Source organism: Colletotrichum siamense, assembly GCF_013390195.1.
Source record: "Colletotrichum siamense strain Cg363 chromosome Unknown KSG_Cg363_contig20, whole genome shotgun sequence".
Classification (NCBI taxonomy): domain Eukaryota; kingdom Fungi; phylum Ascomycota; class Sordariomycetes; order Glomerellales; family Glomerellaceae; genus Colletotrichum; species Colletotrichum siamense.
Genome location: NW_023501033.1, coordinates 194,323 through 217,387, shown reverse-complemented (window position 1 = coordinate 217,387; position 23,065 = coordinate 194,323). Strand labels below are relative to the sequence as shown.

Below are 23,065 nucleotides of genomic sequence, written 5' to 3'. Positions count from 1 at the left end.
CAACCCATGACGACTTGGGCTTGGGAGGTATTTCCGCAGGAGAGGTATTCTCTTCAGCACAACAAGGGTCAGCTGGATGCTGTTCGGTCGACGATTCGGGATTGAAACACTCCTCGTCCTGCTGTTTAGGGGACTTTGGGGCTTTTTCGGAGTTCATTTTGGTTGATGGGTCCTGATGATGGTGAGGCAAAGTGTATAATATGAATTGTTTTGAGAAAATATGAAAAGGTAGCGCAGGGTAAGCATCCCTTCTTTTATAGTTTAGGCGTTAATATAGTTAATATGCTTGCTTGGCTGCTGATAATAGCACTGTTCATGAGTCATTCATAAAGGCCTTGTGTTAAGTGTTACAGTGTTCGCGGTGGCTTCTTCCCCCTTTGATCTCAGCTCTTCAATATTAGTCTATCTGTTCATAATACTTTCTATAACATTGGAATCAGCTTTGTTATCCTTACTGCATTATACAGAGGTAGTGAGGTAGTCTTTCCTTCCTCTGTGCTGCTGCCCTTTAGGGCGGAGTTGCAGTGGGTTTGATGATCTTAATATCATAACTATATCCACTAAGGTAAGAAAGGAGTGAATAACGCTTCTTATATATGAGGTCTGAGGATAATACCTAAGCTAACCTTTTGGGCCTTAGGCCCCTAATTAGTAAACACAATCTCTAAACGCCGAAAACGCCGAAAGATCCTATGGGCCCACCGCACCTCATTCTACTAGTCAAACAGGTTCGAGTTTTAGAAGAGGAAGATGTTACCCATAACAGGGAAAAGTCAACGCACAGCAAAGCTGAGAATCATAGCGTATTCAACCATGAACATGGCTGGTTCGCATTTCGCTAGCTACGTAATATCCCCCTTATCAGCCTGCTACCTGCCCATTCGCATCATCATCATCAGATACTGCGTCATCGCCCGCTGCTGTGATGATCAGCCGAGCATAACCATTGCGAACCATGGACTAATAAACCTCCCCCCCTACCCCTCGCTTTTAGAGCCGAAGGCGCGAGCGCGACTGGATTCGGTTTGCCCCTCTCGCAAACCTTAAAAAGGGCGGGACCGATTGATCCGTTCCAAGAAACTTCCCCTCAATCCAACCTATTAGAAGGTTTTCAATACTGCGTCAACTAGTGAGGGGAAACACTGTAACACCAAACAGCCCGAAAACTCAGGATCTAAGTTGCGCTCGCACGCAGAAATATAGAGGATTGCTTTCTTTGAATCAGAAGCTGCGGCGAGGGCGAGAGCACGAAAAGCCGAAAAAGGAAAGACATCGCAACTTCAATAACTTTTCAAAGAAGAAAAAAGACAAAGGAACGTTTTCCAGGCCTGACCGAACGCGTACCTCCCTTCTAAGGACGATTCCACACCAACTCTACCGAACGGAAGACACACGCATCTTTCTCGTTACCTCCCCGCCACACTTGCTTATATAGCGAATAAGTAAAGTGAGCACGGAGCATATCTCTCAAGGTCCACAGCCGATTCCATAGTTCGATCGTGTTTCTGTTGAATCCCAGGCCTGACCTGTGAAAGAGAAGTGCTGCAGGGTGAAGCTACGAAGGATGCCGCTAGCGACAGCTGGTCTCCCTTCGCGGGGAGAAGAGAGGGAAGTCCAAGGTATAAAACGACCCCGCTGCCAAGACAGCAGAAAAGAGGAAGCACGACGAATACGGAGACGCCTCCCGGATGAAAGAGAAGGACAAGCGCAGAAGCAACAGCAAGAGCCTCTCTTTCCTTCTTCATCTCTTCCCTCACCTTCTATCGCCCTTCCAGATCCACACGGTGGGAATTATTCTATCGCTCCTTCCGTTGACGAATTATCAGCTTTACTTGAGTCTTGCGCAATCCTCTCACCCGAGCCTTCTTCGGGAGGGCGTTCTTCTACTTCTTATCCTATCGATTCACCTGTATCTCCTTCAGAATGGCGGCGCCAGACCCTGGAGATCCAAAGACTTCGACTCCAGCTCGAGATCAACGACTTGGACCAGAAACAACAGATAATAAGGCTGACCCAGTCACTGGCAATACTTCAACAAGTCCTTTTGCAGGTCCTTCCTTTCACCAACCTCAGCAAGAGAGGATCCCCTTGATCCCAAACTCAGACCAGAGTTCTGAAGCAAATGCAGAAGCCAAAGTCCCTGAAGCTATGGCTTCTGAGGGCACCGCCTCTTGCGCAAATGAGATGCTCAGCGAGTATTCTTCGAGAGAAAAGGCAATACAAGGAAGGCTGTCCAGACCCTGCTGAATCATGTTAAAAGGTCTCTTCTCTAGAGCTTATGACTATAGACTCCAGGGATCTGGGATAGCTGGAGCACCTTTCTTCACGGGAAACAACATTATATACTTCATCAAAAGCTACGAAGTTGCCGCAGAAGCAGCGAGCATCACTGATGCTTCTAATGTGCCGAGCATCGTTTTCTAAATGGATATATATACCTTCCCAGGCTAATAATCGATCTTAACTTTCCAGCAGACCCTGGCCATAAGCAAATGAATAATTAATTCGGCGCTGTGGGGGCTATGGACAAAAATTGCCAGGACGTGACCTTGATATCATAAGGACCCGCCCCTTCCCCCCCTCCCCCCCCCCCCTCAATCGGTCTGCCTTAGATGGAACAGCCCTGCTTATGGGGACCAGCGTATTCGCGAGTTATTCAAGAAAGGGGACTTTACCGACTGCAAGGTCGACTTGATCGATTAGCCCGGCTTAGAGGCCCGTTGGAGACAAACCCTCCGTGTTGTTGCCCACCGCCCATACCTCATTTTCCGCGCTCCCAGAAGCCCCAAGAGAGGAAGCTGCCCCCCCCTTCTAGAAGCCATGGGAAGCAAAGCCACGGCTTGAGGAGCACCACGTATCTGCTATGTAGCGCGTAATCATGGACGACGTCGTTCCATGCTTCCGAGATGGGTCTGGCCGAGATTGCGCGGCGGCGGCGGCGCCTGCACAGGGCGGGGAGGGGCAGGACGGGGCGGGGAGACCGGTCGCGGCACTGACAACGTCAACCATGCTCAACGCCCAGCGCAAAAGAGGGAAGGAAAAAAAAAAAAAAAAAAGAGAGAATTAAAAAAAAAAAAAAAAAAAAAGGAAAAGATAAAAGCTAACAACCCCATCCACCACCCAGACTCAAACCTGAATCTTCTCCGTAGCTAGAGGAGCGCTCTACCTTCAAGCCATGAGGCCTCTCGACTGGTGTTAGGAATAAGAGTAGTAACGTCGCCGACAAAGCCCAGCGGCGGATAGCGACGTGATCGTCACCCTCGTCTACCACAACCCCTAGGCGTAACGCAACGCCATTTCCACATGTATATTTAACACAAGTATATAGCTAGTAACTATGGCTGCCAGATCTCTGTAGTGCACATCCTATCAAATATATATAGAGAAGGAAATACAAAAAGAGGGCTCACTATAACTCTCTTATAGGCTAGCAGCAAAATGCGTCTGATATCCAAGCCCAGCTGATAACAGTCTGGCACAAGCTGGCATTCGTCACAGTCGCCCCCACGCTGCTAAGGAGACGTTATAAGGTTTCATGCTAAACAAGAATAAACACTCAGCGCCGCCCCTCGTCGTTTCTGGCTTGACATTCGTCAGAACAATCAGCAGCAGCGAGGGCACTCTGAAGCCAGCAGCAGCAGCTATAGAGATAGTAGCCGTTATACCTTCACACCTTCCCACCTTCCACCACCAACAACTTAGAAGGACACCAGCAGTCGAAGGTGCCGGTGATTTAACCTCTCAGCAGGCACTCTTATCTCCTTGATGTTCCAAACGGTGATGATGGATGTACTAGGACTGAGTATTAACATCCCAGACGTGCAGATCGTGACCCACGCTGACATACCAATGGGACTCTGCCGATTCGTGCAGAAGAGCGGGCGGGCGGGGTGCGACAGGCAGCCGAGCGCATCAGCTGTCATATACCGCGGCGGTAACAGCAGCAGTTCGCAACAGGAGGCAGCAGCAGAAGAGTATATCGCTAGCAAGGACTGCAGACGGGTTGTTCTCGATTAAGTGATGGATGGGAGAAGTAGCTGTTCTAGCTGCGAGGATAACGAGGAAGCATGCAACGTTTGCTGCAGGGGCAGAAAAGGGTTAAGGTCAGGGTTCATTCTAAACTGCAGTAGCAAGAACAGCACCATAAGCATACTCAAATAAAAGAATGTTGTATAAGCTGTGAGACGCTCAGCATAGATATCCATGGATATAGATGATGCATCATATCTTATTATCCACGATGGTCTTCTTGTTAATAGTCTAGTGACATGTAACAACATTAGGTACTAAGGCTTACAGCAGCTGTGATTATATACTGAAATAGTTCTAGAATCCGTAAACTTCTCGAAGTCCCCCGGATAAGGCGAAGACTTGGGTGACAGGGTGGGATGGTGCTGGGATTAAGAGAAGTTCTGATTACTTACGCTTGCACATACAACCATACCTACTGGAGAACTCGGGGATCCCGTCCGCTCTCCCATAGACAAGCTAGTGAGGGCTGGAGTAGTAGTTCGGTCGGTGACGACCGGCGAATACCCGTTGTTGTATGTTTCGCCCCTCTTTGGTGCTCCTTTTTTGTGCCTTTGAACTGCAGCAGGTGGCAGTGTCTCTGTGTTTGGAGCTGCGAGGGTCAGTTAGCTGGTGTATTTATCATGGGTTCTTGGCAGGAAGAAAAAGGAAAGAGGAAGAAAAAAGGGAGAAACGACCTAGTCTCATCTCGCACAGCAAACCCCTTATCATCACACATCTACTACAAAGCACACACCAGGGCTGTCGCCCCCCCCCCCCCCACCCCCCTCCCACTTACAGCCCAAACCTAGAAAGAGAGCGTACTGCGAGATTTCAATATAAAGAAGTGTATATTTTCCTTAGGGACGATAGTTAATGACACCAAGCTGAAAGTAGGCTTTAATCCTTGTAAATCTAACTGAAAGTTAACAATCTGTAGCAAGTTCACTCACAGCTTCACATCGTACTAAACAAAAGCAGTCATAATGTGAAGCCACAAGATAAACAGTCCAACCCTCAGGTTTTTAAAAGCATCCCTCTTGCTTCCTGTTCAAAGGGCGCCCATCTTATAGCCAACCCCAGCACTAATCTTCTGCACCCATCAACCTGTCTACAACTACAGTATGAGCAAACCCCCTCTACCTAGTCTTCGGTTTCACAATCTGATGCTAATATGGAAAGGACAATGTTTCACACGAATCAAGGGGCAGTATCGCACAACTCACTAGCACTAGCCACCTTCAGCAGCCGTTGGTTTACAGTCACTTGATGAACGATTCATACCACACGTCACAGGCAGTATATCTTACTACAATAGTTTTCGGATATTAACCACTGTGCTTAAGTGTAACCTTACCTATCCTTATCTAACCACACTAAGTTACTAGCTCTATGTAGACCACGTCCAGAGCTGGTTCAACATCTCACTTCCTCTACCATGTAAAATGACCCTTTGTCGCTTTATCGCCCACTACTCACTTTATTACCAAAGCTCCACCCTCAACAGTCTCCTTCTTATTATGAGCTATTTGCCTTGATAACTAGCCTAGATGCTGTGCATCCTCTTATTTTCTAGACTGCTCTTACTAGCCTCTTAGACGAGGGCGCTGTGAATAAGCAAGGGCCAATGAGCCTGCGCGGCCTGTGCCCACCCAGAGCCGTCTTAACTTGGAAGTAATAAGGGAGATAAAGCAAGTTTATGCCTTGTAATGGGACGGAATAGTAACATATAACAACGTTTAAACACTATCAGCAGCTATACGTCGCACCCAAAAGGGTTTTCAGATCAAGTATACGCTCATAACGAAGCGTTGTTTGTTCCTAAAGCGCAATTCCGTTCGATGTTTAGTACTTCTCGGACCTCTACCTAGATAGCTACTAAGCCAGTGAGGAGGAGCACGTTTCAACCTCACTAGTATTTTCACCTGTCATAGGCTAGAGCCAGGATTGAGATCTCTGGCTTCGCCGGAGCAGTTACCGAGATCCGGCCCTGTTGGATCTACTACTCTGCCGCGTCACACCTCCTAATTAGCGAGTTGCGTTGCTTACCCCATCCTCTAAGCATCAGCTAAGCCAAATGCTTTTGTTTGGGGCGGAAAGGCCGCGCATCCTGTTCCCATCGGGGTCCATGTGCTTGTGGGCGAGCCCGAGGAGGCAGCAGCGATGATAACTAAATCCAATGATGACGAGGACGCAGGAGACGATAAGCGGTATGGTATATACCTAGATAGCCTACTCTTATCCAGGTAAAGCCGTCAACCTATCAAATACAGATACTCTTTCGCCAATTATCTCGGGCGGTATGACCGTGCATGAAGTAGGATTTCGGTTTCGGTAACGCCGAGCATATCCACATTGTAAGTACCTTTTTAAAAATCGCTATAACGTAACCAAGGAGGGCAATTAGTAATTAACTGGCGTCAAGTAAAGGGGCAGGACAAGACTAATTAGAAAAGATGAATATTAATACCACCCAACACCAGGCAGTCAGTCAGGCTGGAGCGTGGCAGAGTACACATCTTTTACCTCATTACAACGCACCAGGTGTACATCATGGCATATACACACTTTCTTTGTATTCCGCTTGTCACGGAACTCTCTCGCCCCCAGCTATCCGCAAGTCTAAACACATTCACGACAGACATTGCCCGAACGAACGGTTTTGGCATACCGGAATTCGTAGTGCGCCCTCTCGGTACTATTCACCTTACTCTGGGGGTAATGAACCTTGCGGGATCAAAAGACATTGCGAAAGCTGTTGAGGTTCTCCAGAGTATAAAGCCTTTAATCCCTACCACGCCACTGAAGGTTTCGCTGCATGGCCTGGGGACTTTTCCGGCTGCCGACCCAAGACACGTCGATATCCTCTTTGCGCAACCCCGATGTCATGATTACGATTTCAACGCTCTTTGCCACAAGATTAGGCACGTTTTCGAGAGGACCAATATCGTCGACAAGACGGGTCCCCCCTTATCGCTCCACGCCACCATCGTCAATGCTAGAAAGACCCGGAATGGGGTCATTGACGCCAGAAAGATCATCAAGAAATATCGCGACTACACATGGATGCGAAGCATTCCCCTGAAGAAGATTGGAATCTGCCGCATGGGTGCTGAGAAGAAGGGCCGTGATAAGGAATACCGAATGCTGGCTTCAATTGATATTTGAGGGGCCAAAAACGGGGTTGGGGGAAGAGGGACAGAAAAAACAAAAGAAAAAAAAAGGAAAAAAAGAAAAAAAACAGAAGGCAAAAAGAAAAGTGTGAGAAATAGGAAAGAGAATACGAATAAAAGGGCCTGTGGAACGCAAATCAATTTGTAAGTTAACTTTTTTTTCCCCTGAGGAAAATACGCATCTTCACCTAAGATATCAGGGCATTAGAGCCACTAAGGCGGCGGACTGGCCAGCGCACTAGTGTCGTCTCAGCTACGTGAGATCCCTCATTTGTCTATCGGGGATCCCATAGCTATTACTGTACGAAGTAGATGACTCCACTCGCGAACGCGCTGATGCCGGTTAGCTCGGAGATTGCCGACATCGACCGCAATTTCCCTGCTGACTTGCCATTCACCCACCTACTGCTGAGATAATACTACGTATTCAGGATGCAGATGAGGTGTTCGTAGTAGTCTTCATGATTGTCCTTGGTTGCGATATCAGGGAAAGTATTGTTGATGAACTGTTCAAGCTTATCTTTGTTTTCTTTTGCTGTCTGGACAGGGCAATGCTTTGCTCCTGTTTGGTCGTTGGTTGTTCTTGTGATCAGCATTCTGGTCAATGTGGGTTTGGACATGATGAGTTGATCTTGTCAGGGATGGTTGATGGGTAGAGGAAGAACAGACCCATGTTCTTCCTCCTATATAATCTCATACAGTGAGTCATCTGCAGGCCATTGAGGTTATTGACAATATTCTTGCGAACCTGGATCGAAGCTTTCCTGGTTATCATAAACAGCATCACGATGCATAGTAGGCATCTATCAAAGTATAAACAGAATTTTCATAGTGTGGCATAAACCTCCACAAATTGGATGTGGCTGGGCTCAAAGGGTAGAAGATGATCAGTCACCTCCCACGAGCCGAGTTCGGCGAGGCCGCCTTCCAATATCCCAAAATAAACAGATCATAATATACATTTCTAATTGGGTACACTCTTCGCTCAAGAAGACTCAGAAGGGCGGGGGACAAGGTACCTTGTATCAAGGTATGGATCCACCAGCCAGGGCGCTGATCAGTGTCATGACTCTGTGCGGAATAGAGGACAACAGTAATAAACAGGTCACTATTTAAACGTCTTGCTTTCAGACCTCTTGTCTCATAGGCTTGAGCGAATTATCACATTGATCTGACTGATATAACGGTTATTACAGTGACCTTTAACCTCGTTCATCCCCACAAGCTCAGAAATACTTCGACAGTCCTAAACATCAGCTGCTGACTTGCTTACTACTGCAAGGTTCTGACGCATGTATAGCTTAAAGACCCACTTAATCCTATGTTTCCTCAATGCTTTTGCGCACTTCTCCTCGCGGTCGCCTCGCTGACCTCCGCCGCAGTCATACGTCCTTTTGCTGTAAGTTCACATATTAGCCTGACCTTGCGATGGGTCGCTAATAAAGACATAAATAGGGAAATTCTGCCTACTGGGCTGATGTCACAAAGTCACATGGCGGCAAGGTTTGGGAATTTTCTGTCCACTCCCACGGCTTCAGGAAATTCGATAAGGATGGTGATCGGATGGTTCTCAACTACCTCGAGATCGATACCACAAATAAGCGCCTGACCGTGTTCAACGCCCAGAATGCATTCGATCTCACTAAGCCGCGTCTGAAGATGCGCGAGATTCTGAGGGAGTGCTGGACTATGACAGGTCTCGAAACCAACACGGCGAAGGAAATCAAGGGCTCAATGGTTCAGAACGACAACATGAAAAAGGCTCTTGCGGATTGCCGCAAGACCATGAAGTTGGGCGCTGTGGCCCCTTTCGCCGTATCAGCTGCGGATACAAACGTCGCCCAGAAGGCTTGCTGGACCAGGATCGGAAAGACCATCTTTGTTGCCTCTATCAAGGGCGCCATTGCGAATTTCGGCATCAATAAAAGGCTTCTCAAAGTAGAAGTAGAGCACTCATGGCAAGGTGATAATATTCTCTTCATTTTGTCTGTCTGAATAGTGATCGCGCCTGATATATAGAAAGCGTATGAGAGAGGGTAGAAGTTAGAGTTCCTGTGTTGTTCTAATGAGGAGTTGTGAAGTAACCGATTAATCTTCTCACTCTCATCCGCTTCATCCGCTGCTACTGTTACGATCCCACCCATCATTAAGGCATTAAACGAAGCGCTTTCCGACACATGCCTGGGAATCTCGTGGCAGAAGCCTGCCTCACCAAGGTCTGACTGATGTCATCCATGGCCAGGACCAGCAAACAGGCTCGCACCCATGTTCCTGAATCTATGGAAATCATAAAGACTGGGTATAGGAACAGTAATCTGAATGTCCTTTGAAACCTTTCAATTTGATGTCTTCATAAAAAACTAGTCACTGCTAAAAAAAAACAAAGTCAAATACGCTTGTGGTAGCCTCAATCTAGGCATAGGTGCTTCAGCTTATTATAATGCAGCCGTAGAGGTTAATTGAAACACCTTTATCAATAGATGTATGACATGGGGTGAAGGCTCACAGGGATCAACTGCAGTTAGGGGTCAAAAGTTGGATTACCGAAATCTGCCCCCTCCTAAGAGATATGTGACCTGCTATCTACATATACATAACCTCACATCGCCTTTGCTGCTCCGTCCCTTTTACCTAACCTGTCCTGGCAGTCCTCATACGGCGCGCCCGTATCTTATAGGTCAGCAGTGCGCGCGTCGGGCGCCGGCACTGCGTTGCTTATCTCTTCCCGTGAAGCCGGGTAGGCAGGGCACACATGAGCAGCCTACCTTAGGTACACCTGCACAGAAGAAGCCATATGGCTCAGAGCGCTTAGAGCGGTTAGTTGGTGAAATAAGCAAAGCCAGCACGCTTACATCTACCGTGAATTATACTAAAAACCTCAGGATAGCTATATCGCTCTACAGTGAAAATCAGAAAGCTCTTGCGCTCTCGCCTTTAGCAAAAAAAGAAAAAGAAAAGAAAAAGAAAAGCAAAACCCCCCAGTTTTACTCCAGAACAAAGCACGGCGACATATTCAATACCATTCTCCTTCGCAAAGAGGGTCAGACGGACATTATCAGCCCCCACCCCGCTATACACCAACAAGCAACCAGCAGACTGCTGATAGGTTAACGAGACCATTGGGAAGAGTTGCTTTTGAGAAGCTCATAACGGCTCTGGGCCTTGAGTTGAGGCCTGCTGCGGGCCCACCACAGAGCAGGTTTTGGCTAATCACAGCACCAGCCTCGCGGTTTGTGCAGCTAAGTGGGCAGAAAGTCATACATATAACAACTTATTCAACATGCGAAATCTCAGCGAGTACCAATGCAGCACGATTATCAATTACATCATTCGAAACCCTTTTTCGCGCTCTATACGTCTAAGCTTATGCAGAATTATATTAGCCGGCGTCGGAGCGAGAGATAAATGTCTTCAAAGGCAGACTCATCCCCAGACACCTCTGCCCTGTTTGAACTGCCAGAAGACCCCCAAACTACGTTCGACCGCATATCTGCTACTCCTCACACAAGGCCTTCAACGCTCAGAAGTACCTCACATACACCCACGAGTCGTTGCCTACGACAATGCTTCAGTGAGAAATCCGCGCATTCTATACCTCGCCGACGCTACTCCTTCTGACGTTATGGGTAACTTTCTCAGAGCCTCAAGAGGCGGCAAAGCAACCTGGCTAGGCTTCTTCAGTGGCCAATCTCGAACACGAATCGGCGGGGGAGATAGATGAACAAAGAACCGGTAGCATTGCCTTGCTGCCCTGGTGGTCTCCGACAAGAAGAAGGGATAGCACCTAGTTGTCCACAAGAATGGTGCTGGGGCTGGCGTTGCAGTGGGCAGTCGAGAGTCGGCAATAAATCTCTTAAGAGAATGATCGCCATGGAGAATCTTTTAGATACCTTTTATGCTGTATGTGCCTATCGTGGGCCCGCGGGCCCAGAAGGGGGACGGGGGATCAGAGGGAGACAGTTTATCATCTTCATCACCACTCTGATACACGCTTCAATTGATCCTATAAGCGTTCCTCCTGAGCTAAATACGTGTGGAATGCGCGTCTCCTCTCGTTAATGTCTGTTCTCCTAGGTGGGCGTCTGTGGTTTTTGCCTTGCCACCTGTCGCGTGGGATGCAGATGTTCTCGGGTTTCGTGTCCTAGCCAGCACTATCGCCCATATGAGCTGATGAGCTCCCTTTGTTCCTGCAAGGTGTCCTTATTCAAGAGTCACAGGTTTGCATCGTCATCGTCATCCAGATTTACCTATCCCCTCCCGATCGTCGATATTATCCCTACCTTTAAAGCTCTGAATCGCCTCAGTCACCATGATATCGACGCTTACAACCTCACGATGCTAGACTCATACTGTCTGCCAAATTCTTATGCCGACTCCCTTCCTATCTTAATTTTGACAGCACTAATAACGTATGGCCTGCCGACCCTTAGCAACCCCCGGCCTCCTTTACTAGGGGAGACTACAGGCATTGTACGTAGTGAACAGATATATCCTAGCCTTATACTTCTCCAGCGTAGGAAACAAGAGTATTTGAGCTCGTCGTTATCGTTGGCGTCGGTGATCGTCGCCACTTAGCTTTGTTAGGGGTAGCTGACGTCAACTACGTCTAAACATCCTTCCCCTAGCTGGCACGTCTGTATCAGTCTAAGGTAGTTCGTCGTGTTCTTTTAGGTAGCCATCTTACGCCCAGAGCTGCCTTCGTTAAGGCAGGCAAGACTATTACAACCAGTAATTACAGATGCTGCTTTTAAAGTCCTTTCCCCGCTGTTAACGATGTTTCCTCTCATGCGGCTTGAAATCAATCTACCTCTGATTTATGTGCTATGTCGAACCTGGATACGGGCTGAGGGGAACCCAGGTGTTTTGATTCGTACGGTGTAGACCCAGAACGAACAAAAGCTCATCGGTGTATCACTCGGCTCGGACACTGCGCACAGGGAAGGGTTACTCAGACCTAGCGATTATCCTCTCAGCGAGCGGTTCCTAGTCACATAAGTCCTATTCGCTATGAACATTCGGTAGAGGGCTTTTCTATTATACAAAGTAACTGAGCTCTTGGGATGCCTCCGTGGGTTCGTGCTAACCGTGAAGCACTCCTGTCTCTATATATTCGTGGTAGCGCATGTCCATCTATCGCAAAAGAAACCCAAACAAAGGAGAGGAAGAGGACGAAAAAGAGAAGGAAGAAGGGGGGGGGGGAGGAAAAAAAAAAAAAAAAAAAGAAAAGAGGAAACGGCCGAGATTATGCTTAAGCGAGGGCCTCTCAGATCTTAGACACTAGGAAGTCGAAGTACCTCAGGCAGTTGTGGTTTGCGTCTATCTTTTTCCCGGCAGCTGCCACCCACTCTTTACCTAAAACACACCACGTAATTAAGCATCTATCGCGCGGGGAGACACTAGGGAGGACTAACCATAATTCCACAAGTCTTTAATGTTAACTGAAGCCTTCTGCCCCTTGTAGGTTATACTAGAGATGTCTGCGTTAGCATAAGACCAATCATGCGCCGGGCAAGGACTAACCGTTGATCTATAACAGGGCCGTCCCATTTGTGGCGGGTCTGGCTCCATTCGCCCGGTTTGCTATCCAGAACTCTCACGTGGAAATATTCGGCCTCGAACTTCTTCTGAAATCTAGCCGTTTTCCCAATCACTAAGCCGACATGGACGCAGTCGGTCCGGTCCACCACGTACTTCAGGTAAGGCTCCCGTGTTTGGCGATGATTACGATACGCCGGGTTACAGGACATGAAGTAGTAATACTTGTTGTTCTGAAGCGGGCGTCCCACAACCTTCTCGGCCTCTCGCCAGGCCTTACTCTGGTCTCGTGAGAATATCCCACTTGCAGTGAAATGATCCTCGTGCGTCGCAGCTGTGCTGTCGTCTTGAGGCACCGAGATGTCAGTTCCGTTCAGTACGTTCGAGATGGCCAGACCGTAGACCGTGGCGCAAAACGCCAGAACGCTCGTGAGCCTCATCGTGCCGAGGGAGTGGCTTAATCGGAGAATCAAAGAGTCAAAGGCTTCTACTGCAACCGTGCTAGAAAAAAGTCAAGTTCAACTAAGGAGGGCGAGAAGGACAGATGATATAGACATCTTGACAGGAGATTCTAACTAGACGAGGGACTGATAGTCCTATTTGTAAAGCCCAGCTGATCTTATATAAGGCTGTTCTTAAACCACTATCTGCACACCTAAGCCAACAGCCAGAGGTTACGTGGCGTTTCCCCTTAACCCTGGTACTAGAGGGAGGGTCCAGGTGTGGATGTTATACATAGCGTTGTTGTGATCTCTCCGATTCTGTCCAAACCATCAACCCCTTCATTCACAGCCCTTCCCTGTGTGTGGGACTAGCGCCAAGCTACCCTGCCCTTGTCAGCCCTGTAGTCAACGCACAAGCCCCCACTATTCTACATATAGGACCATTTTACTGTGGAGGTGGATCCTAGGTGTAGCCGCTCATCTCCGTGACTTCGTCCAGCGTCTTAGGAAATTTTACCTCCAAGGTTTGAGATAATTAGACGTGGAACGACGCTCGCAATCAGTGTAGGAGTTTGCCTTTACACAGCAAACGTCCCCAGCTACGTAAGGATTGCACACCCCCCCTTCACCTCCTTGAACGGCCTCTCCGGGCTATTCTTGTTCTCTTGACTAGCACCGTCCAGCAGAAAATGATCCATAGATGCCAATTCCAATGCGGGCAGAGATAAGCATGGACCGTAATTGAGAACCTGGCATAAAGCCAGCATGTTGTATTCTCCCGAGGAACAAAAGAAGAGGACAAAGAAAAAACACCTTCACAAACCTCTTATTCCCTAGATTGCACCTAGCAAGCATGCCCTCAGCCCAGAATACATGAACCATAACCAGACGGTGTTTCCTTGCATGCCTCCTAAAACTTTCACTTGTTTAACCGTTATTCGGCCCTACTACGACTGTTAAAACCACCAACCCTCTTGATTATAGAAAGACGGATAGATATGTCTTATCCCCAGCCTAACATCCCATCGGTACTACCGCGGTACGAACGAGGCGGGATACCACCAGGTTTGCAGCTTACGGGGTCCCCGACAGCTCAGCGATTGAGGCCCGATATCAGCCCCTCTTTGCGGTGGACGAAGCAGCGGCTACCGCAATTCAAGTAAATCAGTCAAGTTCAACAAGCCAACCAATCACAAAACCATCCCCAGTCAATGAGTTCAATTATAGGGCCCCAAACTTGATTGATCGAATTGAGGTGGGCGCTGGGAGGAAGAACGAACCCCCTATCACCTACTACTAACAAATGAAAGGATATACAAACCAGTGACCCAGAATCACTCAGGCGCAATCCTGTCATTACTATCACTAATCCAAGCTTACCTTGTCATAATAACAACAAAAACAATAAGAATGAGGTTATTGCATCCTCTCAACCGTTGCGAGGGCTATAGCCTCGTGCTCCCCGAGCCTAATAATGCCGTGTCTGTCCGCAAGCCAGGTGACGTGGTAACATCTAGGGCCGACGTATACGCCGAAGCCGGAATACTGTCCGGTCCAGCAGCTCGAGCGTAGCTTGGATAGAGGTTGAAAAGGTGTCGTCGGAACCCTCCGACATGATACATATAACATGCGTTTAGATGGGACTGCCATGACTCCTATAGCAGATAACACAGAGCTTTATACGTTCCTGGCCTTGTCTTTCTCTGTCTCTAAGCCTCTTATATTGGTATCTCATAATGACTAACTATTCCTAAGCGGAAGCTTGTTATTGAGTCAAACATATCAGGGCGAAAGAAAGGGAAAAGAAGAGAATCAAACCCAAATCTTCTACTAGAACATGCTGGATCAACACACCTCTTACCCTGGCTAATGATAGTATTGACATGATGCATGTTGTGAAGCAAAATCATGCCTACGAATGAGGAGTACTTCCCCTTTCGGCAGTTGGAAAGCATCTCTGAAGTGCTGGGCTTTTTGAAGAAAGAATGGAAGTCGATGAGGGTGTTAGTTCCGAAGAATTGGTCGCTAGTATGAGCAGTGCTAGCGACCACCTCGCCCCTGCAGGAAACAGCGCCCGCGGGAGGAAATCCGTACACTATTAGTCTCTGCAGGCTCAGGCTATCCTCTTCATAAGACTTCACAGTGCCTGAGGGTGCTTGGAGGCATCTTTCCATTACCTCGAAGCTGCTAGTATTTACTACGAAGAGCTGGATTCTGTTAGCGTTAGCATCTGGTCTCGCTGTGGTAAGCGCCCTATTTCTTCTTGAAAATAAGTTAAGTATAGGTCAATAATACTAAGGGGAGCAGTAGACATAATGAGAGAGACTATCCATAGCTAAACCACCTCGTATACTCATTCGATGCGGTACTAGAGTTATCCAAGGCCACTATGGCTTCACGTGCTAAGTCCTTAGTGTACTTGACTACTCTCTTCATCTCTTTAACTTATGATGGAGAGCATAGACAGACACTTGCTTTAATTATAGACACCCAAGATATTAATACTGACCTATCATGAGAATCAAGCCGGCCACGTACAGAGGAAGGTAAAGGGGGCAAAAGCATGTGAGAGGTTCAGTATTAAAACGAAGAACAAGTAAATTATGCACATACTAACCAACCCCACGTAGTTATAACGACTCTTCCGTTTTTCTTTTCTTTTCTTTTCTTTCTGTTGAGAGACGGGTGAGGGCTTGGTCAATTGGTTGGCTGGTTGGCTGGTGGCTCGGTTGGTTGCTTGCTTGGTTAGTAAGGTAGATTAGGAAACCGCGAAGGCAAATCAGCCAGGGGAGTGGGAGTGGAGGGGGAAAGAAGAAAGAAAGACCTATTATGCTTACAGCCTTTGATGCGATCAATAACTATTACGATCTCTTAATATACACGCTACGCTCTCGTGGAAGCAGTACGTCACTGCATTAGCAAGACCAACAAACTGGCTGGAGACTTGCAGCGCTGCTGATACCGAGCTAAACGTCTTAGCTTCAGAAGTCTCTATGATTCCGCTCAACAGGCTGGGCATCCAGAGAATTATGTATAAGATAGGACAGGATTTCAGCAGTATCATGCGCTTAATGCGCCGCTCTGACGTCTGGGTCTGCTTTTTGGTAGAAAGATTAGCCATCATTGCAGCCGTGACGTTTGACGATACACCGTCTTTTGCGACGGTGGTGTCTCTGCTGGGGTTCCATCTGTACTCCAGGAGGCGGGAAGCTCCCCACGGTCGAGGAATACATGACTGGCTTGTAGTCCCACCTCCGCTGTTATATTCCGCAGTATCTTCTCCGTTGGTGAAATCTGAGCAGTCCCTGACTGTCTGAAGAAGCGTTGCTGGAAGTGCCTGTGTAGCTTGTAGAGGACGTCGTTCACCTACTGCCCTAACGTATGTTTGTTGCTCCCTGGTGCCTAATCGACCATTGCCCGCCCCCCTCGGTCCGAATACCTGGCTCGTATCCGGACTGGTTTCGTTCTGCCGCGACGTCTCCGAGCGTACCGTCGTGTGCGGCTTCTTTTCCTTGTGGACTCTGGCCACGGAAGGAGCACGCGGAGGCAACGGCCCAGCTTGCTGCCCACTTTGATCATCAGCAGCACTGCCGCATCTGCTATCCGATTCTCCTAAATACCTGGTTAGAGCGTACTCTGAGGCGCGGGAAAGGGAACACTTCGTACGTTTTGCCTGGCTGTCTTGCAAGCACCTCATAGGCGTACCCCACATAAGCCTGGTTGGTGTGAAGTTTCTTCCTCGTGGCTCGAGTATGACCATTGTCGTCGGGCGTACTGTTAGTGATCCGGTATCGCACGAAAGCCAGGACGTACTAGCGGCGGGGCGAGGACGTTGGCTGAGATAAAACCAGACGAAAGTGTAGATGCAAATGGTAGTGGATATGATCCACAGACGCCAGACGTAGGTGAGGCCAAGTCGAAGGTTGGGCCGGTCCCGCGCAATCCAGCAGCAGTTCCCGCCAACTGGCTCTATCACACCGATCCTAGCAGCCAAGGCACTAGTAGTAATCGGAATAAGCCATACGCAGCAGCAGATTGAGAATCTCTTAACTGATGAGCTGTCCGCCATACTTGTTCTCTGCCATATCACCAGCAGCGTGGCTATAGCGATGGCGAGGATGGAGAAGTCGGATGCTTGCGCTGAGAGCTGACTAATCACGCCGTTCAAGACGCACGCTATTCCGCGTTGTAATTCCTGGTCCCTAACGTAGATGATCCCCGATATAGTGTTATTAGCTGAGTTAATGACTTCTTTGCGTTGATGGTTGTCTTGGTTAGTGTCTCATCCCGCTTAACATTGACGTTGATAGGAGAACACCTTACCAGCAACCATGAGGTTAAGGACGAGGGTGTGTCGTAGAGACCGGCGTCGAGTATGGTGAAGACCAATCAAGATTAAAGCGCTCCAGGTTGCTAGGAACGAAAGACTACTCCCTACGAGGGCTAAGGACGCCACCAGTGAATTGAAAGCCATTGTCAGCTGACGGGCCATACAGCTTCACCCCAGCACTAGCCAAGCTGCGCACGCAGGATCTCCTCTCTCTCTCTCTTCCATTCTTGTTTTCTTCCCCCTTTAGCCTATGCGGGGACACTCCCCGTTTTATCCTTTTCTTTCCCCTCCTTTCCCACACGACGTACGGATAGCAGCATCAAAGCTCAGGCGAGTCAAAGGCTATTAGTGAGATAATTAGGGTTGTGCGTGCGTTTGAGAAAGTTACCGGTGTGAATTCGAAACCCCCCCACCCCCCAACCAAGCAGTGATGACGCCTATACCGTAAACCTCCTGAGCCGATGCATGCTATTCCCTAACGCTTCGGCCTATGATGTCTCACTTGCCGACTATATCTCCACCTTCGACTCCCTCAAGCTGGACGGCCTAGCTGCCATATGTTCCATGATGTAAGTCTCGAACGAATACTACCACGGCACGATCGGGCTGTCCCCTTGGAAATATCGCTAGAAGAACATCGGGTATTCCATGCTAGCACGGAGCACGTCGGCGAGCCTCGCCAAGCTTTCCATCTCCCATCTGAGCAGCGCGGGTGGTGATACGGTGACACACCGAAGCCGCATAGCCACAGGATCAGGCTGAAGGAGATCTCCCAGCGAGGGCGCACAAGCCTCGAAGGAAGTGCGAAAGGCGTGTATGTTGGCCTACGACGGTGTGTGCTCGGCGTCGATGATATCCTCCCTGCGGAGAATCCTGAGGTTCGGGCACGCACGGGCGGGGCAGCCGGCTCACGCTTACCTCGCAGAGGTCAACCTTGCTCAGAACCAATTATTCTAGCGTAGTTGCCGACGGGGGCCGTCCGGCATAAGATACAAAGCACGGCGTCTACGCTGATGTGGAAGTCGAACCTGGCGGTGGTGTCTGCGGCCGGATAATGGCACGACAATCCGGCTAGCCGCCTCACGGTTTATAAAGCTGGCACTTTTGGCCGAAAGTATCATCCGACGTAGGAGTAAGACTGTAAGGTCTCCGAGTGCTAGTGTCATAGCCGGTCTATCACCCTGCCAATGCCCAGCCCGGTCGAAGGTCCGTATCTCAAGCGTCTCCAGAGCAGGAAGGCGCGGCAATAGGACGGCAAAGGCGCCGGCGACGCCTCTTACATGCAGCTCGTCAACCGGCTGCCCGGAGACCCTGGTGTCCTCATGTGCCGGTGCCAGCTGCTCGCTGCCTCGCCTACGTGGCATCCGGCCGGGGGGGTGTCTCATGCTCCGCTGCCGAGCGACGCAGCAAGGTCTCCGGCCTTCATGCACTCCAACGCTCACACACAGTACACACCAACGCGACGTACTATGTCGAGATGGTCAGGGCCACTCGGCAATTTTTAATGTGCGATATGTCCCTAACGACGGCTGAAGGTGCTAGGGGCTGTGATAGGGACGGTCCAGCGCTTGTAAGCCACATGTTGAACTGGTCTCTGTCCCGTGAGACAGACTCTGGAAGGCTGGGCAAGTTGCTGACCCTTTCTCAATCAAGCCCGAGTTCTGCTAGGGCAGGACGGTGTCTATGATATTTCGTCGTCCCTATTCGTCTACCATAGGCATGCCGAGTTGCTATATGTGACGTGGGGATTGAAACAAGGAAAGGAACCCATGGGTAGGATGAACGGGGTTGGAAATCAGATATCCCACAACGTAAGACGAGAGAGGCGGCCAGACGCAGCATGTCATGAGATTCCAATGCCGTAAAGCTTTTCTGCTAATACACTTGCGGTTTCTTGTTAGTCCCTCAGGTCGGTTTAGCCTATTCTGCGATCGGGAATGTGGAGCGGACGGGACCAGTCCCACTTTACAGCACCACGCAAGCACGGACTGAGAAAAGGGAAAATCTGCTCCTCTCCGTCTCTGAGGGTCAGCCCAAGGCCTCGCTAGGTCATCCACTGGTGCCAAACCAGCGTGGAGAGCTAGTATGAAGATGTTGGGAACGGCATCAATCTCCCCCACTATCTCCCTCTCTTTCCCTCTCCGTCTTCCGGTACTATATAGGGTAGAACTAGGTTGGGGGATCACATACTGGTCTGACAAGACAGGCGTTGTAGACCTACGTTATAGATGAGAGAGACGCCCACGTTGATAAAGTGAGGCCCTCGAGTGTTATATTAGCAACTTATCACACAAGCCGCTCTATCTATAACATAACATTAGGCTTGGGAACGATACTTGGCGAGATAGGTACGAGACCACAAAGCTAGGAGGCTACATCACTGGATGCGGTTCCAGCGCCTGTCCTTGGTTTCTTCAAGTGACAGACAGTGAACGTGAGATTCCAATGTGGATGTGGTTCAATCCTTCGCTGTCTTAAATGGTTCACAATGCTACAAATCCCAAACATCCTGACACAGAACCGGGGGCTAGGGAGGATCTAATATATGATTCGCTAGCGTACATATATACCAACACCCCGATATAGAGAAGTAGAGAAGAGTTCAACGAAGCGCCTGCTCCATGTCTCTTGCTGTACCTGGGTTCTATAGCTATACCTGCGTACTAGGAGCTACATCTAGTGAATAGTAAGTAGACATAGTTCAGTAGTGAACTGCGTGGACTCCTAGCGAGGACTTTCATCTCGGCATACAACATGTTGCTCAGCAATCGCGCACCCTCCCCAGCTAGATTCACTTGAAACATTGCTTTAATCATACTCCATGCTACGTACTGCGTAAGTGTAAAGGTATTTAGGGGCTACGGGCCACGGTTAGGTCAAACTGATAGAAGCAGAACCTAAAAGGTATGTATGGTATTGCTGCGCTATTTTTGCTTGCTTCTTCGAGGATTCGCTTTTTCCAGCCTTCAACGAGTACTCGCCAAGTCCTCTCTGTGGATGGTTCTGTGCCCTGGACCCGCAGGCCTCTCCGGCCCTCCGGCCTCCGTTGGCCGAGCTGCTCCCGGGCTTCTCCGTTCCGTCTACCCAATCCCTAATAGTAAGCATGGAAACATCGCCCAAGTGATGTGTAGCTATGTTGTTAAGGCATTATCGACAAGCATCCAAGCTCAATTAGCACATCAAGCATATCCACATGGTGTGTGTTGGGGGGGGGGGGGGGGGGGGGGGGTTCAGAGAGAAAAGAAAGAAAGAGACAGGTCTTTGTATAGAATGCACGCCAAGCTTCTGCCTACTTATAGAGTGACTCTTGAGGTAACAAGATAGTGACGTCACATGCCACCCCAAGGGTCCGACTTGCGATCCTCGACATGTCCCTCATGATTTCTGTGGACGCAATATACATCCCAGCAATACTCACGTGACGTCGGCTATCACCGAAAGGATCGGTGTGCGCGTCGGCGTTGGCGTCAGGGTGTGTGATCTGTCGCCGGGTCTATTTCAGCGAAGGTGATTTGCTGTTGCGGCGGCGGTGAGCCGAATATACCTGTGGCTTCTTTGGGCCTAAGCTAGCCAGTCTGAACTTTGAAGTCCCTCTCCCACATGGGGCATTCTGAGGTCTACTAGGTGAATGCGTCAACGTTTTCTGTGTTGGAATGCCTGTATACCCTGCGCATATGATCGTGCTTTGCGGACACCCCGTCCGTCCGTTAGGCGTAGCAGCCGGGGTCTACCGCCCTGTATCGTGCATTCCGAAGGATAATGAACACCTACAAGCATCACTGAGTGTCGTCTAGTTCATAGGGTCTGGTTATGAGTTATATTTATCTGGTCGACCTAAATTCTCGCGGGCGAGATAAGTCAGGCGAAGTGCATGTGAAAGCAATGCCGAGTCCGATCCATCAACCCAGGCAGACGGGCTGTATCAGAGACCGCAGTCCATACCCGTCTTTCAAGTAGAGAGCGACGCGCGAGGCGACGGTAGCCGTCGACTCAACTGCTACTTACACTGAGCTCGACTTGTCGCAAGCTCCATGCAGCGTATGTATCTCATCCGTTTTTCTGTTCGCTTTGCGCGGCCCCTAGTCACTTGACAGTTGAGGTGTCCCTTAGAGGCCAAACAGACCGCCAACGAGCAAGACCCCTGCTTAACTACCTAGTGTAGCGGCGTTTTAGTATCGACCCTACCAAGCAGGTCAGGCAACCCTAGCCCTACGACCGACCGGCGTTAATCTTGCGGAACACATGGCAGCCCTGGACTTCCTGCTCATTGTAGAGTTATCCGAACGGATGAAAACTGGTGTTCGTGCGGCCACGCCACAACTTTGTGCGTAGGCTAGCCACGGTACCAGGCCCATGCTAGGTGCCCCACACGGGCGGCCGATACCACCCACGGCGCGCCCGTTGCACGCCGACTGAAGAAGGATGTCTTTAAACCGGGCGCAAAATTCGAGGAAATGTCGCATAAATACGCGGATTAATTCAGAGTGGTTTTGGGTAAGAAGATGTACGTTTTCGGGCTGGTGGGGGTTAGTTGAAGATTAGGCTTCGGGGTAAGTTATGGTTAATGGTCAGAGGCTCGGGGATGTGATCACTTGGGCTCTGAGAAGGTACGTTCGCTGAGGTTGTTTTGAGGGATGAGGTCGGAGGAGGGGAACCGTACGACGTTTGCTTAGCCGCCTCGCCTTCATACATACATATGTATAAGCATATAAAAATACACATATTTTTACATATTCATATAAGTATATGTAACCATATATCCGACGTCAATACGCCAAGCCTTGTCCGACCTTCTACTCTACAGCAGCTTTCGTTGTGTGGTGATCGTATTAAGGTACGTACAGTGGTCAGATCAGGGCGCCCGCAGCGGCAACGTCCGAACTGTTGTCAACGACGGCCTCACGATCGACAAGGATCGTATAGGCCGAGAAAATCAACAGACGCCCGTCTGAAACATTTGTGGGGCAGTGTGCCGGGTACGAATACCCAGGCGGCCCTGTCCAAGCTCGGGCAATCCTTGCCCAGGTTGCAATGCCACTAGCCCGCCTAGAGGCTAACCTGTGGATGGATATCCCGTTCGCTCCGGGCTGTAGGTCCGGCTATGACGCTTGGGGCGTTGACAGCTAGATAATACGCACACGACCTTGAGTATCCAGGACGGATCGAACGGACAGGGTTGCCGGGGATCCGCACGGCTACGCCGCGGCCGCGGCCGCGGCCTGTGTGCGGGCAGCTACGGCACCAGCCCCCGACTCTCAATGCCAACACTCACTACCCGTGCCTATACTCTATGCACGCTGACCCGAAGAACAATGGATTCCAGGGTGTCGGGCGCCAGAGGCCCAGAAAAAAATGCATCCATGCGCGGGGCCATTCAGAGGGCTCCCGGGTGGGCAAAGATAGGTCCTTCGGGCAGTGAGGGCTGGTCTACGGATAAAGTTAATGGGTCGCGTCAGGTTTGACGGCAGGCGTGATGGCCAGCAGGATAGAGGAATGGGACTTGGTGCTGCCAAGGACCCCTTGGTATCTCGCTCGCGCCGCAGGTTTCCTGCATCGTCGAACCATCTCAGTCTTTC

The 23,065-nt window shown here is 49.6% G+C and overlaps 5 protein-coding genes across 5 annotated transcripts; 2 read left to right on the top strand and 3 right to left on the bottom strand.

The window, feature by feature from the left end:
* Positions 1-6,729: 6,729 nt before the first annotated feature.
* On the top strand, positions 6,730-7,176 carry CGCS363_v015175 (Uncharacterized protein; the record flags this gene model as incomplete). Its single annotated transcript, XM_036647024.1, has 1 exon — positions 6,730-7,176. One exon carries the CDS (start codon positions 6,730-6,732, stop codon positions 7,174-7,176), a length of 447 nt encoding a protein of 148 aa, XP_036487787.1.
* Positions 7,177-8,502: 1,326 nt separating this feature from the next.
* On the top strand, positions 8,503-9,176 carry CGCS363_v015174 (uncharacterized protein; the record flags this gene model as incomplete). Its single annotated transcript, XM_036647023.1, has 2 exons — positions 8,503-8,580; positions 8,637-9,176. The coding sequence occupies 2 exons, from the start codon at positions 8,503-8,505 to the stop codon at positions 9,174-9,176; spliced, it is 618 nt and encodes a 205-aa protein (XP_036487786.1).
* Positions 9,177-12,587: 3,411 nt separating this feature from the next.
* CGCS363_v015173 (uncharacterized protein) lies at positions 12,588-13,156 on the bottom strand (the record flags this gene model as incomplete). The annotated part of the gene is made up of 2 exons (XM_036647022.1): positions 12,588-12,648; positions 12,702-13,156. 2 exons carry the CDS (start codon positions 13,154-13,156, stop codon positions 12,588-12,590), a joined length of 516 nt encoding a protein of 171 aa, XP_036487775.1.
* Positions 13,157-14,877: 1,721 nt separating this feature from the next.
* On the bottom strand, positions 14,878-15,595 carry CGCS363_v015172 (uncharacterized protein; the record flags this gene model as incomplete). Its single annotated transcript, XM_036647021.1, has 2 exons — positions 14,878-15,389; positions 15,493-15,595. 2 exons carry the CDS (start codon positions 15,593-15,595, stop codon positions 14,878-14,880), a joined length of 615 nt encoding a protein of 204 aa, XP_036487785.1.
* A 415-nt stretch (positions 15,596-16,010) lies between these two features.
* Positions 16,011-17,633, bottom strand: CGCS363_v015171 (uncharacterized protein; the record flags this gene model as incomplete). The annotated part of the gene is made up of 3 exons (XM_036647020.1): positions 16,011-16,610; positions 16,935-17,410; positions 17,483-17,633. The coding sequence occupies 3 exons, from the start codon at positions 17,631-17,633 to the stop codon at positions 16,011-16,013; spliced, it is 1,227 nt and encodes a 408-aa protein (XP_036487797.1).
* Between the last annotated feature and the right edge of the window lie 5,432 nt (positions 17,634-23,065).